General features: G+C 42.3%; 1 protein-coding gene across 1 annotated transcript in view; it reads left to right on the top strand.

Annotated features, from left to right (window-relative positions):
* ppm1e (protein phosphatase, Mg2+/Mn2+ dependent, 1E) overlaps positions 1-17,300 on the top strand; it is a gene marked incomplete at both ends in the record, with an annotated part of 87,888 nt that overhangs the window by 59,049 nt on the left and 11,539 nt on the right. Inside the window, 2 exons of the mRNA XM_080749512.1 lie at positions 7,209-7,333; positions 14,366-14,565. Coding sequence (XP_080605638.1) covers positions 7,209-7,333; positions 14,366-14,565 — 325 coding nt within the window. The remainder of the gene's footprint in view (positions 1-7,208; positions 7,334-14,365; positions 14,566-17,300) is intronic.

The raw sequence follows: 17,300 nt of genomic DNA, 5'->3' as shown, positions 1-17,300 counted from the left end.
TGACGTGACGCCAATCCGTGAAGACGACGTTTGGGGTTGGCCAATCAGAGAATGTGTTGCTTTCTCAGACCCCGCAGGCTGACAGATAAATATCAGTGATTTTTCTTCTCGGAAATCGTTGGTCCGCCATGCGGTTCAGCGCGCCTCAGGGCTATATGACACACGCGTCACGTTTGAGACGACTACTGTCCCAAGTTTTGCCAGGGACATTGTGTGTGTGTGTGTGTGTGTGTGTGTGTGTGTGTGTGTGTGTGTGTGTGTGTGTGTGTGTGTGTGTGTGTGTGTGTGTGTGTGTGTGTGTGTGTGTGTGTGTGTGTGTGTGTGTGACACACACAACGATTCCGTGAATTAGATTACATACAGTAATACATATGAATCCTCATGGCATTACAATGGTTTTATCACTGACAAGCTGGCAGTAGTGGCAGGCTGCCAGTTAGCATATTTTTCATGTCAAGGACCCCCAAATTGAAAAGAAATGCCAGGGACCCCCTTAAGAGAAGACTTTTATGGCTCTAGCAGTGACAACGCTGTGCAATGTACGTACAGGCTTTAAGTAAACTAAAGCGTGGCTACAATGTCCGGCCTACATCCTGGCACAAACAGCTCAAAGTTTGTTGTCCGCTCAAAAACCAGGGAAGAAAAACTTGTTTAAAAAATGTCCGCCTTCAAAGGTTATTTTACGCCAGGGTCCCATTGGATAAGCTTTGCAGGACACGGTGTGATTGGCTTGTGGGTAGGGATGGAGCTTGTTCGTTTTTATTGATAATGAGCACCTTATTGATCCTGCTTATTGAGCCAGGCTTTTATGGAGCCCACTATTGAGCCTTTTCTAATATTTTGTGGAAAGATATTAGAAGACAAATTCTTTATTGGCCAGTCATTGTGACTGTGAGTTTGTGGCTGACCACCATTTATGAAGATGATTGACAAATATCATTAAATCCTGGGCTCTGCTCTCCCTCTGCCGCGCCTGGGGAGACAACGGACAAACCTCATGCTTCCTTCTATGCATGGGTAGTCCAAGTTATTCCAACCAGTTCCTTTCCCCTCCATCAGGCGCCCCGGCTGGCCAGGGGGAGGCATTATTGAGACCAGGATTACTGCATGTTTTTGTGAGGGTATCAACCCTAGGAGACACGGGGAGAACATGCAAACTCCACACAGAAGGGCCCCCACCTAGGGTGTGGGCGCTGATGACGTGTTTTCATGTGTGGCTGTTGCAGTGGTGTAAAGTAACTCAGTACATTTACCTAAGTACTGTACTTAAGTACAGCTTTGAGGTATTTGTACTTTACTTGAGTATTTCCAGTTTTCAGTACTTTTACTTCTACTCCACTACATCTCGGATCCAAATATTGTACTTTTACTCCACTACAATTATTTGAAAACTTTAGTGTACTAGTTACTTTGCAGATATGATTATATTATAAAACATACATTAATGCACTTTAGCCCTATTCTATACCGTGGCTATTTGAAAATAGCCGATCATAAGCTCACGTTGAGAGCTTGTAGATCTGCTGTTTTCAGACATTTTGTACTTTTACATTTTTATGCCAATACTTTCGTACTTTTACTCAAGTACATTTTGAATTCTGGACTTTTACTTGTTAGGGTGCCCTCACACCAAAATACCTATGAGAGTGGAATCCGCGTTCCGCCAATGCATTTCAATGAGAAGGGAGCGTTTTTTGCAGAAATCCTCTGCTGGCATGAAACCGCTTCACTCTCATTGAAATGCATTGGCGGAACGCAGATTCCACTCTCATAGGTATTTTGGTGTGAGGGCACCCTAAGGCTGCCCTCAGACCAAAATACCTACGAGAGTGGAATCCGCGTTCCGCCAATGCATTTCAATGAGAAGGGAGCGTGTTTTGCAGAAATCCTCTGCTGGCATGAAACCGCTTCACTCTCATTGAAATGCATTGGCGGAACGCGGATTCCACTCTCATAGGTACTTTGGTGTGAGGGCACCCTTACGGAGTATTTCTACATTGCAGTATTGATACTTTTACTCAAGTAAAATATTTGAGTACTTTTTCCACCACTGCGCTGTTAGTAGTAGTGTGAATCAAGTAGGGGGCGATAAATTACAAGAAAAAAAGAAAAAACTCCAAAACGTAGAATAGGGAGTTAAGGGGTTTCTGCCCTGCAGACGGCAGGCGATGTATAAGTTGATTTGAGTCGTGCATAAAGGGAGGCAGAAGTTGCGTTGCCATGGTTACCATCCGTCTTTGTGGTGGCCTGGTTGCCCGGGTGACTCACATATAGAGCAGCCCGTCATTGGAGCGACCTTGAGATGCTCCATTTCTCTGCTCCATCCTCCGTCTCTCTCTCTCTCTCTCTCTTTCTCTGTCCCTCCCTCCCTCCACTGCCCTGCCTGTCCTCTTCCCGTCTCGAAGAAGACAAAACTACTCGATAAGTCAGTGGTTCTCAACCTTTTCAGGCCGTAAACCCCCCCAAAAAGTATCATGTTTGAACTGGGGACCCGGGACACCCCCCACCAGCAATGCCTGCTATGTTTTTTTTGGGAGACTGCCCATAAGTCCGAAATGTCATTAGTCCTACATCTCATTAGTCCGAATTTAGTTAGGTTTAGGTTTTAGGGTTAGGTTTAGGCATAGTTTCACTGAGGTTAGGGTTAGGTTTATGTCGTCCTATATTCGGGCCAATACGGTAAATCAGCTCGTCGGTAGATTGGCTATTTTAGAGTTTCTCTCTATAATTTATAGAATTTCTTTGATTTAGTTTATTTTTATTTTTATTCATCTCTAATCTTTTTAAGTAACGTAAAGAACTATATGAAACAACAATGAATTATAAAAGGATATTTACACACAACCCATAAAAAGTAGGTTCGCAACCACAAAAACCCATTGTTTGGGAACCACTGGTGTGAGTGATAGTCCCAGCAATAGAAAGAACATAGTCCATCAGCGTTACGTCCTGTGTACAACCAACTGGTGTTTCCACACTTAACAACAAGCCGATAGGGTGTGAGTGAAGAAGAAGAAGAAGAATTTACCTACGTCCTCCCACAAGGGAAATTCAGTTTTCAGCTTAACCCAGCTGCGCACAAGGCACGCAGGGGGAGGGAACAGTGATAGCTGGAGTGGGGAATCGTACCTGCGACCTCTGGGACCTCCGGAGGAGTGGGGAATCGTACCTGCGACCTCTGGGACCTCCGGAGTCCTACAGTAGGTGTGGACACTAACCACTCAGCTATCACTGCACTGAGTGACTGTCTGGACCTCAAGCATTGTGAAGCATCGTTACAGCTGGCCTCTACCGATGCTTTCACTCAACTAGGGATGGGACGATAAGAAGCGATATTATCGTTTATCGTGATAAAAAAACACTCACGATAATCATATCGTGGAGATTTAATTTATCGCGATATCGTCCTCCGTCATGCACTGGGATCAATTCACCTTTTATTTGCCGAGCTGCATATCCTGTACAGCTTAACTCCTCTATTGGTGAAAGGTACTTATAATATACGTACTTGATACAGTAATTTTTTCACTCTCTATCAAATGTCTTTGCCAAAAAAATAGCTGATCTACAAGCTCACAACGCGTCACGTTGTGACGCGTTGTGAGCTTGTAGATCAGCTATTTTTTGGCAAAGACAAATGTTCCGCCCCAGGATAATGGATTTTGATTATCGTGATAATATTGTAAATCGCGATTTCTTTTGTCACAATAATCGTGATATGACATTTTCATATCGTCCCATCCCTACACCCAGCAGCAGCTGGAGAGAGAGGAGCATTTCTTTCTTGTTGGCTCTTCAAAGCCGCCCCATAATTGAATCTTCGCCCCCCGATCAGAGGAAACCGTCTGTCCGGGAGGAAACCTAATACTGTATGTCCAAAACGGTTTCTTTTCAGGTTTTTAAAGGACAACTTTAGTTTTTTTTACAACAAGGGTGCATATTTTAGATAGTCATTAGAGAAAAGAAAGGCGTTGTGTGCTTGTAGATTGGCTGTTTTCACTAGTTCAAATCATTTAAATCATAAAATGATAAATACAAAACAAACGGTTTTGGACATACAAGGTTTCCACCCGACAACAACGAAATATAAGTCATGTACAGTAATTGGCCCACTGGCTTGTCATTTGTCATGATCTGAAATGGCAAATCTTTGAGTAGCAGCAGCGCTATAGAGAGAGATCTCTCTCTATGGCACGCATGAGGGCCTCTCCAACTCTTTTCCGGGGCTGAATCAGGGGCCCAGCACGTCCCTGGTCATGTCATGTGGTCTACCTGCACAGCCTTTGTGATCTACTGGTAGATCCCGATCTACCTTTTGGGCACCCCTGATTTAGAGTATTATCACAAAACATACATTAACCACTTCAGCCTTATACTGTATATACTTTGGATATTTGAAAATAGCAGATCTACAAGCTATAGCGACGCAGTGCGTTAAACTAGGGTTTTTACTGTGCAGAGTTTTTTATCCAATCTGAAGTGGGGGGAGAATTAAAAAAGAGGCCAACAAGCTCGTGCCAACGTGTGATTGGTGGCGCTGGAGTTTTTTTAAGCTGTTTTATTGAGGAAACGACTTGTGCTCTGGTGGGATTAATCTGTGCAGCCAGTGAACGTGTGTAATGGACAGCCTGCTGGGAGTACACTGTGTTGTCTTCTTTTGTTCTGAGCCCAGCCTCACCGGATCAAAGGTCTTTATTAAACTGGACTCTTGGACTTGAGGATGAACTGATTGGATATTTTGGTGGTCAAATGTCATAAGGTTATGGTGAAGTGTTGTGACTATACAGGGCGCAGCAGTTACCTCGATTGAATCGATCTTTTCCGCTGCCATTGGAGATTGACAGACAGACAGACAGACAGACAGACAGACAGACAGACAGACAGACAGACAGACAGACAGACAGACAGACAGACAGACAGACATCTGTCTGGGATAGGGAATCACTAGGGAATCAATTACTGCAGAATATATTCACGTCAGCAACCGTCAGCAACCACACTTGTGTCCAAAACTGTTACTTTTCAGGATTCAAATTCAAAAATGCGGATTATAAAGCATTATAGAGGCGACCTTTGAAGGGGTCAGAAACCCCGCCTCTTTATTTGTTTAATCAGACTTGAGAACATGAGAAGAAATCTAAAATGTAGGCGTGGTTATCTGCTGTTGTGGGGGGAGGGGTGGAGTAATGCATGCACATCATTGTGTTCCATCAGATAGAAGCTGTCGGCAGTGGGCACTTGTTGCTGTTTGCATTTCGGAAACAAATTTTAAAACCAGCCATATAGTGATTTTGTGTTTCATGACTCTTTAAGTAAAGTGTTACCAAAAGCACAAATATGGAGTTAAGAGGTTTCTGCCCGACACCAACGCTCTATAGGTCATTTGCATGTGTCGTCCCTGGGCATATATAGACTGGACTCATTCCACTCACTCCTTGGCAGTTTGTGAAAAGCATGTCACCGTGTTTTGCTCCCGATAGCCTTTTGTTCCCTGGGTTTCTGGGTCTCGTCCCAGATTTCTGCTCCTTCTCACCAGCCTTGTGTTTTTGACCTTCTTGCCTTGTCTTTTGGACTTTTGGATGTTTGCCTGCTCCTCTGGAAGTATTTTTTTTCCTCCCTGTGTGGATTAGACCTTCCCCGTGTGCTTGAGCGCCTGCCTGTCTCGCCATGTTGTTAAGCCTTTGCCGCTCCAGTTGTTTGGAAATTACTTCTTTGTTGAACTTGCTCTGCCCTGCTGCTGGCTGCCTTTAGGTTCACCTCTCCAATCAGGGACGTGCTGGGCCCCTGATTCAGCCCGGGAAAAAGAGTTGTAGAGGCCCTCATTGCGCACTAATAGAGAGAGATCTCTCTAATAGCGCTGCTGCTACTCAAAGATGTGCCATTTCAGATCATGACAAGTGACAAGCCAGTGGGCCAATTACTGTACATGAGTTATATTTCGTCGTTGTCGGATGGAAACCTTGTATGTTTGTATTTATCATTTAAAACATGATTTAGCCGATCTACAAGCACACAACGCCTCGCACCGCGAGGCGGTGTGTGCTTGTAGATCAGCTGTTTTCACTACTTTTGTGCAACAGCCTTATATGATGAAGCAGGGCTTTGCTTTGCGAAAAAATTTATACATTTGAAACTTGGAGATACAAGGTTTCTGCCAGACAGTGACGATTTACTTTGTTGGCCGCCTAGCCCCCAAAATGGAACGAAGGCCGACATTTTATTTCTATTTTTTTCCTAATGGCCGGCCTGGACCGGCCGGGAATGAACCGGCCGTTCGGGAGTTGTCCCGCTTTTCCCAATGGCCAGCACGTCCCTGTCTCCAATGCACTGTAACAAGAAAAGACTCAATTTTTCTGGTGCTTAGAATTAGACGAGGGCGGGAGGGGGGTTAATATAGCAATCACTACCATTTTAACCACTTCAACTATTATTTGATACGTTGGCTGCAATCTTTCATATATTCTAGATGCATTGTGCATGCAGTGAAATATTCAAAAGAGGAAGATGAGACTGAGAGACACCAGACTTAACCACTAAGGCCTCTTTCAAAGCAAACCTGGGCTTCCATAACAGTAAGGTAAAGTTAGCCTATTGCTAGACCAATCTGGGAACTAAATCTAGATCACTATAGCTTTCTTCACAAATGTGTTCATAAAGGTGTCTACTATCACCTCTGAACTTTGTCAAACCCAACTCCCTTGACATACTTTGTGGGAGCCAATCAAAGTTATTGGGTAAAAAAATGTTTTTTTAAGGTGTTATAGCCACGAATCATAAATCATATATATATATTTTTTTCTTCTTTTTTATTATTATTATTATTATTTTTTTCTTCTTCAAAAGAACATTAAAATTTACTCTCCTAAGTACTCCTACAACTCCATCTGAAAGGTTGAAAAAAATTGCAAGTAGAAATTAATTCGGGTCCTGCAGGGTTAAACATTGGCCAAATTGTCAAATATTAGAGGCAGAAATTGTGAAAATAGCAGATCTACATGCTCACAACGCCTCGCACATGTAGATCTGCTATTTTCACAATAGAACCGTGTTATACAAAATGTAATGCCTCAACTCTTAGTGCTTATCAGGGAAAATATGATTATTTTGGGGGTTGCGGCCTGAAAAGGTTGAGAACCTCTGTCCTACTAGACACTGTCTCTCCTCGTGCAGTTCCAATAAAGTCTTGTCCTGTCTTGTGTCTCCTCCAGTAACTGTCCCTGCTCGCTGGCAGCAGCCCTGGCCCGGGCCACGGCAGACAGCCTCCTCCAGAGCGACCTGTCCATCCCATACCTCAGCAAGACCCTGGAGGACGGAGGAGCAGACCCGCTACGCCGTGAGTCTCTCTGTGTGTGTGTGTGTGTGTGTGTGTGTGTGTGTGTGTGTGTGTGTGTGTGTGTGTGTGTGTGTGTGTGTGGGTGTGTGTGGGTGTGGGTGTGGGTGTGTGGGTGCGTGCGTGCGCGTGTGTGTGTTACTACACTACAGCAATGCTTTTCTATTTCAGCAATAAAAAGAGTTTTGTTTTCTTTTTCTGTTTAACATAAGTATATTTCCCTTAGATTGTAATTAAAGAATATAAAAGAAGAGTGAAGATTTCATTTACTTCTTTCTATTGTTTTAGAGATTCTTATTTCAGTGGTTTGGGGGCATGCGTACAAGTGGCTAAATATGTAATTTTACACAGAATAAGCCCATTCCCAAGATACAACGCAACCTTTCATGGTTGGACGTGACTTATGGGGGCTAGAGGTGTTACTGTAAATAGCAATAAAGAAACTGCTGGCTTATTGCGTCTAAAAAGACATATTTAGCCACTTGTACGCATGCCCCCATGCGTACGCATGCCCCACATTTTAGCACGGTAAACGCGATAAAACAATAGAACGAAGCAAATGAAAACATTTTAACACTCACTTTTTCTTTTCTCTAATTACAATCTAAAATATGAACCCTTTGTTGTAAAAAAACAAAGTTGTCCTTTAATTCCTCCCCCTCGCACATGTCGGTGTGTCGTCACTGCAGCTGTGTCCTACTGACTCCTAGTGAGGAGCCCCCACCGGGAGGACGTAGAGCAGTGGTTCTCAAACTTTCAAATGTCAAGGTCTCCCCTTTAACTCTGACAGTGTACAAATGGAACCACATCATTTGGTTCCATTTGTACACTGTCAGAGTTCCAGACTTGTATGGGTACATTTAGACCCCCCCTAAAGGAACCCCCCCCCAGAGTCCCCCACTTTGAGAAGCACTGACATGGAGCATTAGTCCTACTCAGGGGTGAAAGTGCCTTGAGGTTCTTGCATAGAAAACTGCATGTTGGCAGAGTTGAGTCAAGGCCCTTTCCCACTGGGCATGATAACGATAAAGATAACGATAAAAACTATCGTTTTCAATTGAAGTGGATGGCAGCATCCACACCACAACAATAAAGCCGTCACAATTGATGTGAACGCCGACATATTGACGTTATCTTTAACGCGTCTGGTGGGAACAAAGCTTTATACCTACAGTATAACACACAACAGGTCTTACAGCGGCATAGACTGATACAGAAATGACATTTGTCCGTGCCTATGCATAGCAGCATCAACAAAGAAAGAAATAGCCTACTGATAGTCAGAGCAACATCATGCCGTCATAGTCAAGTCTCCATCACCTGTTCTCTCCCCTGGCCCCCGCACACATTTAAAACTTATAAAAGTGCTATATAAATTCCAGATAATATATTATTATTGTTGTTATTGTTATTACCTGTGCTTGCTTCTGGTGGTCCTGCTGGCTCTTCTTCTTACAGGGTCTCTGTGCCTCCTCCTCCCTGGGTCTCAACCTGCTCTGGGCGTTGTTCTACTAACTTTGTGATTTAACCACATTATCAGCTTCTTCAGCACTCTCTATTCTCGTAAACGTCTGCGTGAGGGTCCATTTGGTTCCATTTGTACACTCTCAGAGTTATGGGGAGGTCCTTGAAATAAAAGGTTTCAGAGCCACTGTGCTACACATGAAATGGAACAGAGCCTTCATTAGTATCATTTGGTAACATCTTTGAAGGAAGTGAGAGGAGACCCAACTTGTGTGCTGTGCATATAGCCTATTGCAGTGTTTCTCAACCACTGTGCCTGGGGACCTTTGGTGTGCCCCTGAGAAAGGTCAAGTGTGCCCCTTGAAACGGCTTTAAAGCCAGTATTGTATTTGTCATTTTAAAAATGATTTAAACGAGTGAAAACAGCCGATCTACAAGCACAAAACGCCTCGTGCGAGGCGTTTTGTGCTTGTAGATCTGCTGTTTTCACTGTTGTGCGACACAGCCTTGTATGATGAAGCAGGGCTTTACTTTGCGAAGAAACGTACACGTTTGAAACTTGGAGATACAAGGTTTCTTCCCGACGGTGACGATATTTACACCCCCGTATTATGTTGGTGTGCCCATGGATTCTTGGGACATGAAAAGTGTGCCCATGCAGAAAAAGAGTTTGAGAAGCACTGGCCTATTGTGTTGGTATGGTCAACGCCTGGTGTACCGCCGTGGATTCAAACCCCAGAATCTTGGTACTGTAGCTCTCACAACGTAGACAAATCACAATTTGACAAAAAGAAGAAAAAACAAAACAAAACAAAAAACAATCCTGACAAAAAAGAAACAAGCTGGTGAAAAGGGCGTAATATTTACTGTACACTGAGCTTGGATGCAGTTACTTTACAGTGGCACATTGATCGAAAAGTATGGAATGATTTTGAAAACATTTACACAAAACCTTCTCTTACTGGGATCCCTGGCACTAGGGATGGGACGATAAGCGATATTAAACAACATAAAAAACACAATAATCGTATTGTGGAGATTTAATTTAATGTGAATTCGTCCTCCGTCATGCGCTGGGAGAAATTTTACCCAGCAGATCTACAAGCAGATCTGCAATTGTGTGGCAAATGTTCCGCCCCATCAGGATAATGGATGTTGGGGATATTTCGATTATCGCGATAATATCGTAAATCGCGATTTCTTTGGTCACAATAATCGTGATATGAAATGTTCACATGGTCCCATCCCTATCTGGCACAGAATCATTTCAGGTGGTAGTCCGCTGTCCACAGCCAAAGACTAGTAGTGTATGAATTTGGTTCTCCTTGACATGAAAATGTTTGAGTTCGAGCACCATACACACGGCACGCCGATTTTTGTAATGTGCACCGATATGTTTTTGGGATCTCAAAAATACAGAGTTAAGAGTAGACTTTAGTGGTTATGAATGGAAGGCACCTCGGCTGCAATGTATATTGGGTTACAGCGCTAATATGGGATGATAATTGTAGCTTCATGAGTGCTGGGTCACATTTGTCCCTCTGAGACTAAATGTGTGCCATTTTCGAGGATATACTTACTTTAAGTGGGCAACCAGGATGGTAGGGGTGTGTGCGTGTGCGTGTGCGTGTGCGTGTGTGTGTGCGTGTGCGTGCGTGTGTGTGTGTGCGTGTGCGTGTGCGTGTGCGTGTGTGTGTGTGTGTGTGTGTGTGGTTAGTGCCCTGCTCAAGAGCACTTGGCTGTGACAGTGGAAGCTCACAGTGTCCCCAGCTGGTTCCTTGTCTCGTTGTTTGTGTGTCTAGCACAGACGGGAGATTACATAAAGAGAGAGAGAGACACACACACACACACATGCACACGCACACAGACACGCACACAGACACGCACACAGACACACGCACACACTCTGAACTGTACTAAGTTGGAGGGATAAATCTAGTTCCACGTCCCTGTAGACTAGAGGGTACCAAAAAAAAGGAAAATGGAGTGGAATGAGATGAAGGAACAGAGAGAGACAGACGGAGGGACATGGAGAGAGAGAGAGAGAGAGAGAGAGAGAGAGAGAGAGAGAGAGAGAGAGAGAGAGAGAGAGAGAGAGAGAGAGAGAGAGAGAGGATAGAGAGTCTGTTCGTCACAGCTGTTCATGGAGGCCACTCAAAGACATCTTGTGGTTCTTGCAGTCGGGCAGAAACCTCTTCATCATACGTTGCACAAAAGTAGTGAAAATAGCAGAGCTACAAGCTCACAATGCAATGTCTAGCTGTTAGATTGACAGTGTTAGTGTGTGAGAGATGGAAGGTCACGGCCCGGTCAAAGTCCACAAACATATTGCTTTGTGTCCATTTAATCCGCACAGCGTCTGTGCCTGTTTTCTTTTTATCCCACGATTTTGTAACCCATTTTTTTCACCCAGTGCCAATTGCCTAAGCTGTAATCCTGGGTGCTACTCTCCCTTTGCCAACCTGGGGAGAGCCCCGAACTGAGCTCATGAGGAGTGAGCAGGGCGCTTCTTATCACCTGACAGGGGGGGGGGGGGAGTTTCCCTGTTTGGATGTAGCATGTAGAAGGAACACATTGTTATTCCAACCAGTTCCTTTCCCCTCCATCAGGCGCCCCAGCAGCAGCGGCTCCAGAGAATTGGGACTTGGGGGGCTATGGGGGAGCTGGCTTTTTTAGAGCGGGGGCTAATACATTTTGGCAACATACAATAATGAATAGTATATGACAAACGAATAGTATATGACACTCGCACCTAGGTTATGGATAACTGAACAGACCAGATCATTGGCAGTTTCCAGCTCCAAATCTGAGGACTGTAGGTGATCGGATCGGGTTTTTGTGAGGGCTGAAGATGCTTTCCAGCATAAAAAGTAAGATTTTATAGTATGGTTTTTAGAAGTCAGTTGTCTTTCACATATTCATATACATTTTATTTATTTCTTAAATATTTTTCATCAGTATTGGGTTTGTGGGGTGGGGGGGCTTAGGGAGTGCTAAGCCTTCATCAGGGGGGGCTAAAGCCCCCTCCTGCAGCCGCCACTGCGCCCCAGCTTTTTTGTGAGGGTACCTACCTACCCTAGGAGACACGGGGAGAACATGCAATCTCCACACAGAAAGGCGCTGTCGCCAGCCCCACCTAGGATATGGGCACTGGTGACTGGAGGAGAGAACACACCCATAGTGTCCTCAGCGGGAATCGAACCCAGGACCTTCCAGCTATGAGGCGACAGCGCTACCGACTACTGCAGCACCGTGACCCCAATGTCTCTAAAACCCATACAAGCAACGCATTGTATACAAGCACCGAGAGAAGCCATTGTTTTTAAATGTCTAGCGATGTAATACTCAAACCTTTTTGTCATCCTAAACTAATACTTTAACACCTTTGAAACATTTAAAACCTTTAACTCTTCAAAAACCTTTAAAACCTTTAACACTTTCAACACCTTTTTTAAACCCTTTAAAACGGTAGACCTTCAAAACCTTTTGAACCATAAACATTTAAAACCTTTAGAACATTTAAAATCTTTAGAACCTTTAAACATTTAACACCTTTAACATCTTAAGAACATAAAACCTTTAGAACTTTAAACTTTTAAAACCTTTTAAACATTTAAAACTTTTAGAACCTTGAGAACATTCAACTTTTAAAACCTTCAACACCACTAATACTTTACACCTTTTAAAACGTGTACACTGTTTCTTAATTTTTAAACGGAAATGTTTAGGGTATTTTTGAAGAGTATAGTGTATCGTGTACGTTTTAAATTTTTTCATGCTAAAAAACACATGACTCATTGATAGTGATTTATTTTCTGTATGACCTGTTGTACAGGTCAGGTTTTTTGTCCTTGTTGGGAAAGAGTGAAGAGATCCTTTGGAGATACGCGATGGGGAGCTAGGAGGCCCGCGGACACTGATCAAAAGGAAGCGGTCTACATCGCAGTGCAAGGGCCCACTCTGACCACTGAGAGCACAGTTACTCTCAGCCAGAGTACAGATGCTCTCAGCCAGAGTGGTACTGGTAGGAGTGTTGGAGTATAATTTCATTTGATTATTGTTATTGGACTGAACTGATTAGGCACCATTTAAGAACTGAATCAAAGTGCCATTGGACTGAGACACACTGAACTGTAAATTCATTTTTATTTTTATTAAGACACAAACTGAATTAATTTAACACTAAGTTGAAGTATAACAATTGTGTTGTATTTTATTTTTCATTACATTCATTTCCAAGTTGTGATTGAAAGCATTATGTTCATTTTATTTAGATTATTATTATTTTAAACTGATATTTACCTCTACTTGTGATAGTTGAAAAAAAGACAACTCAAGATAAATATATTTGAACCAAAATAGAGACAAAATAGAAACAAACTAGTTTACTCAAATTAGTTAGAGACCTATCTAAAATAGTTGTCCTAAAATAGGAAACTAAAATAAAAAAAGATAAAATCTACCGGTATTTTACCATTAGGTTTAAAGGAAATGAAAAAGGGAAAGTGGGATACCTTACCTTTGAGATACCTGCAAGATATTTTTATTTTGTTTATTGGGTTTTTGGGTTTTAAGGCCATTGTGTGTTGTTGTATGTATTGTCTTTGTCATTGTCTAACTATAAGTAGAAATGTATTGGCTATTGAATTCAAAGTAAGTTGTCTAATATTTTACTGTCCCCACTCATAAGATCCTATAGAACTAGTCTCTGTGATATAGGTGCTACACAATATAAGTGTGTGTGTGTGTGTGTGTGTGTGTGTGTGTGTGTGTGTGTGTGTGTGTGTGTGTGTGCGCGTGTGTCAGTGGTGTAAAGTAACAAAATAAGTATTTAAATTTCCAATACTTTTACTTCTACTCTGCTACATCTCGGATCCAAATATTGTACTTTAACTCCACTACATGTATTTGAATACTTTAGTTACTAGTTTCTTTGATTATTATTACAAAACATTCATTACCCACTTGAGCCATATATACATTTCGGCCATTTGAAAATAGCCTATCTACAGGTACAAGCTCACAACGCGTCCTGATCGATGTGACGCCTTGTGAGCTTGTAGATCTGCTATTTTCAAATGATTTTCACACATGTGAAAACTCCAAATAGGACATTCTGCAATCTGCATAACGAGTACTTTCTACTTTTGTAGGCTACTTTAAGTATATTTTGATACCAACACGTTTGTACTTTTAGGCTGAAGCCACACCAAAGTACCTATGAGAGTTGTTTCCCCATTCCGCCAATGCATTTCAATGGGAATGGGGCGGTTTCATGCCAGTAGAGGATTTCTGCAAAACAACTACACTCCATTCTCATTGAAATGCATTGGCGGAATGTTGTCGGCACGTGCGCAAGACACCAGTCATGTTGCCATACAGTACCTTAGTTTTTGCTGAACTGACGCCACTGATTGCTACATTGCAGTATTGATACTTTTACTTGAGTAAAAAGTACTTTTCCCACCCTGTGCGTGCGTGCGTACGTGTGTTGTGTGTGTGTGTGTGTGTGTGTGTGTATGTGTGTGTGTGTGTTGTGCGCGTGTGTGATTGTGCGTGCGTGCGCTACAGAGCTGGAGGCGGAGAGGTTTGCGCGGCTAGCGTTCAACAGGCTGTTTGAGACGTGTCTGCTGTGGCTGAAGGAGTTCCCGTACCGCCGGCGCCCGCTGCCGTACTACGAGACCTCCATCCACGCCATCAAGAACATGAGGCGCAAGATGGAGGACAAGCACGTGGTCATCCCCGACTTCAACAGCCTCTTCAACATACAGGTACAACTCAGTGTTGTTTTTGACAGCAAATTTTGATTTAGTTTTAGTCATAGTCTTTTGAATAAAATGACATTTTGTTGTAGTCTTAATTTAGTCAGCTGAAAAGTTTTTGTTTTAGTCTAGTTTTAGTTGACTGAATATCATAAGATTTTAGGCGACTAAATCTACAGTTGATTTAGTGAACTAAAATGTATTTTGGCAGGCCTTGATGGTATCGCTATGACTGATTTTACACTTGGTTGCATAATGAAAATAGCTGATCTACAAGCTCACAACGCGTCACGCTGCGACGCGTTGTGAGCTTGTAGATCAGCTATTTTCAGCACGCAACATCGGAGATCAACCAAACATAAAATGACTCTTCTCCACTAGTCCCTCCCCAACATTTTAGTCTGGTTTTTATTTTCTTGACGAAATTGTCAATATATTTAGTCTTAGTTTTAGTCATTACAGCTTAGTTTTTATTTCGTTTTTATTTTGTTTTCGTCAGTGAAAAAAACGCAGTCGACAAACATTTTTCGTCATAGTTTTAGTCAACGAAATCAACACTGGTACAACTACAACAACTAAATGCACTTAGTGGTGGTAAGCTATGTAACTGTAAGCTATGTAACTGAGTTACGTAACTAAGTTACATTTTGCTGTAACTTGCTGGTAACGGAGTTACATTCATATTTCTGTAACTCGTCAAGTAACTGAGATAACCTTTTGGGTCATTTTTGGCTCAAGTTACAAGTTACAAGAAGTTACCAGTGAAGTTATAATTTTACATTTAAGTTTTGTTCAGATTGACGATCAAATGTCCTCAACAGATCATAATTTTCTTATTTTTTAACTTTATTTTAGGAACACAGATGTTTACTAGAGAAAATGTAAATCTTTTTGAAATAAAACATAAAACTCAGTTGAGAGGCATATTTCTGCTGGCATGTGACTTTTTTTGTTGGATATTATGTACACCAAATGTGCATTCTCAATTTAACGCTGAAAAAAAAGTACATCAAGTTACTCAAGTTACTTTTTCTATGTAACTTGAAACTTTATAAGTTACATTTCTCCAGGGCTATAACTTTAACTTGATCAAGTTACTGCCATGGTGAGTTACTTGTAACTGTACAAGTTACTTGTAACTGTACAAGTTACGCTTTCAAAGTAACTTCCCCAACACTGGTAACTAAGTACACTTTACTCAAGTACTGTACTTGACCCATTTAGGCCTGGAATTATTTTATACTTTAGCTATTGAAAAATAGCAGATCTACTATTTTTGAAAAGTCGTGAAAATGTGTGTAAATCTTTGAATCTTTTAATATATATATATATTTTTGGGGCTTTTTATTCCTTTATTTATAGATGTGTAAGTAGGCTGACAGGAAATGGGGAGAGAGATGGGGGGTGACACGCAGCAAAGGTCGTCAGGATCGGGACTCGAACCTGTGACGCTACAAGGCTTGTCTGGAATACCAGCCTAGTTGCCTGGACCACTACCCTGTGGCCCAGGCCAAATATATGTATTTCTAAAGCGAACATTTGTAACTCAAATTTTGCTTCTGGGGGTCCCTGTAAGGAAATATTTTGAGATGGGGGTCCGTGGCCAAATACATGTCATTTTGGGGGTCCTTGACATGAAAAAGTTTGAGCACCACTGACATAGAAGTAAACCTTAGAAGGATTTAGAAGACTTTAGAAGACAGATCTACAAGCTCACAGCGAGGCACTCGGTGCCGCGCTGTGAGCTTGTATATCTATATATATCGTCGTTGTCGGGTGGAAACCTCGTATCTCCAAGTTTCAAATTTGTATGTTCTTTCGCAAAGTAAAGCCCTGCTTCATAGTACAAGGCCGTCGCACAAAAGTTGTGAAAACAGCCGATCTACAAGCACACATGCTTGTACTGTAGATCGACTGTTTTCACTAGTTTAAATCATTTTTAAAACGAAAAATGCGAAACGAACGGTTTTGGACACACAAGGTTTTCACCCGACAACAACGATATACACAATTATCATCATGGGTGTCAACCTTAAGCCCGTGAAAATACAAGATCTACAGGTTCGACGTCGCAACGCCAAATAACGTCCAATTAGCCCTATTCACGGCCCGCCCACTCAGCATCCCCCTGGTGCTGAAGTCACGTTTTGAAGAGTTAACACAGAAATCGCAAATTTAATGCAATTTCCGAATAGTAAAGTATAAAATACGGCTAGCATGATCAAGAACACAAGATAGTAAAAAGCACAAAGCATTATAATTTACTTTACCGTTCGAAATAATGATTTGTTGGCTTTAAGTCCAGCTATTTCTGTCATAGTTTCCCCTTCTAAACTGACGTCAGCACCAGGAAGTTGCTGAGAAATATGCTGAGTGGGCGGGCCGTGAATAGGGCTAATTGCAAATAACTTGGGGTTATTTTTACTCAATCTTTCTCCCCAATTTAGTTGTTATGCCAATTGATTCCTCCCCACCAACATTCTACGACACTAAACAAACGTGTTGCGCTCATTTAAAACACTCTCCACAACGTAAGACTCTGGTGCGTTTCAACAGCTGTCACCTCAATTATGGAAAAGCGGCGCAGTCTCGTTAACCAATCAGGAGCCATCCTTCAGGGACCCCCCTCCAGAGCCCCCAGATCCTTGCCAAAGCTGCTGGATTCACTTATAATTAACTTCATAATTCCTCTGGATCAAATGTTAATCCCATTTTGGTAAATGTGCAGCTGGTTGTTAAAGCCA

This window comes from Nannobrachium achirus (assembly GCF_963921795.1).
Source record: "Nannobrachium achirus genome assembly, chromosome: 19".
In the NCBI taxonomy this organism is placed as follows: Eukaryota; Metazoa; Chordata; class Actinopteri; order Myctophiformes; family Myctophidae; genus Nannobrachium; species Nannobrachium achirus.
The sequence above is the reverse complement of the archived record's forward strand: the minus strand, read 5'-3'. Positions and strand labels throughout refer to the sequence as shown.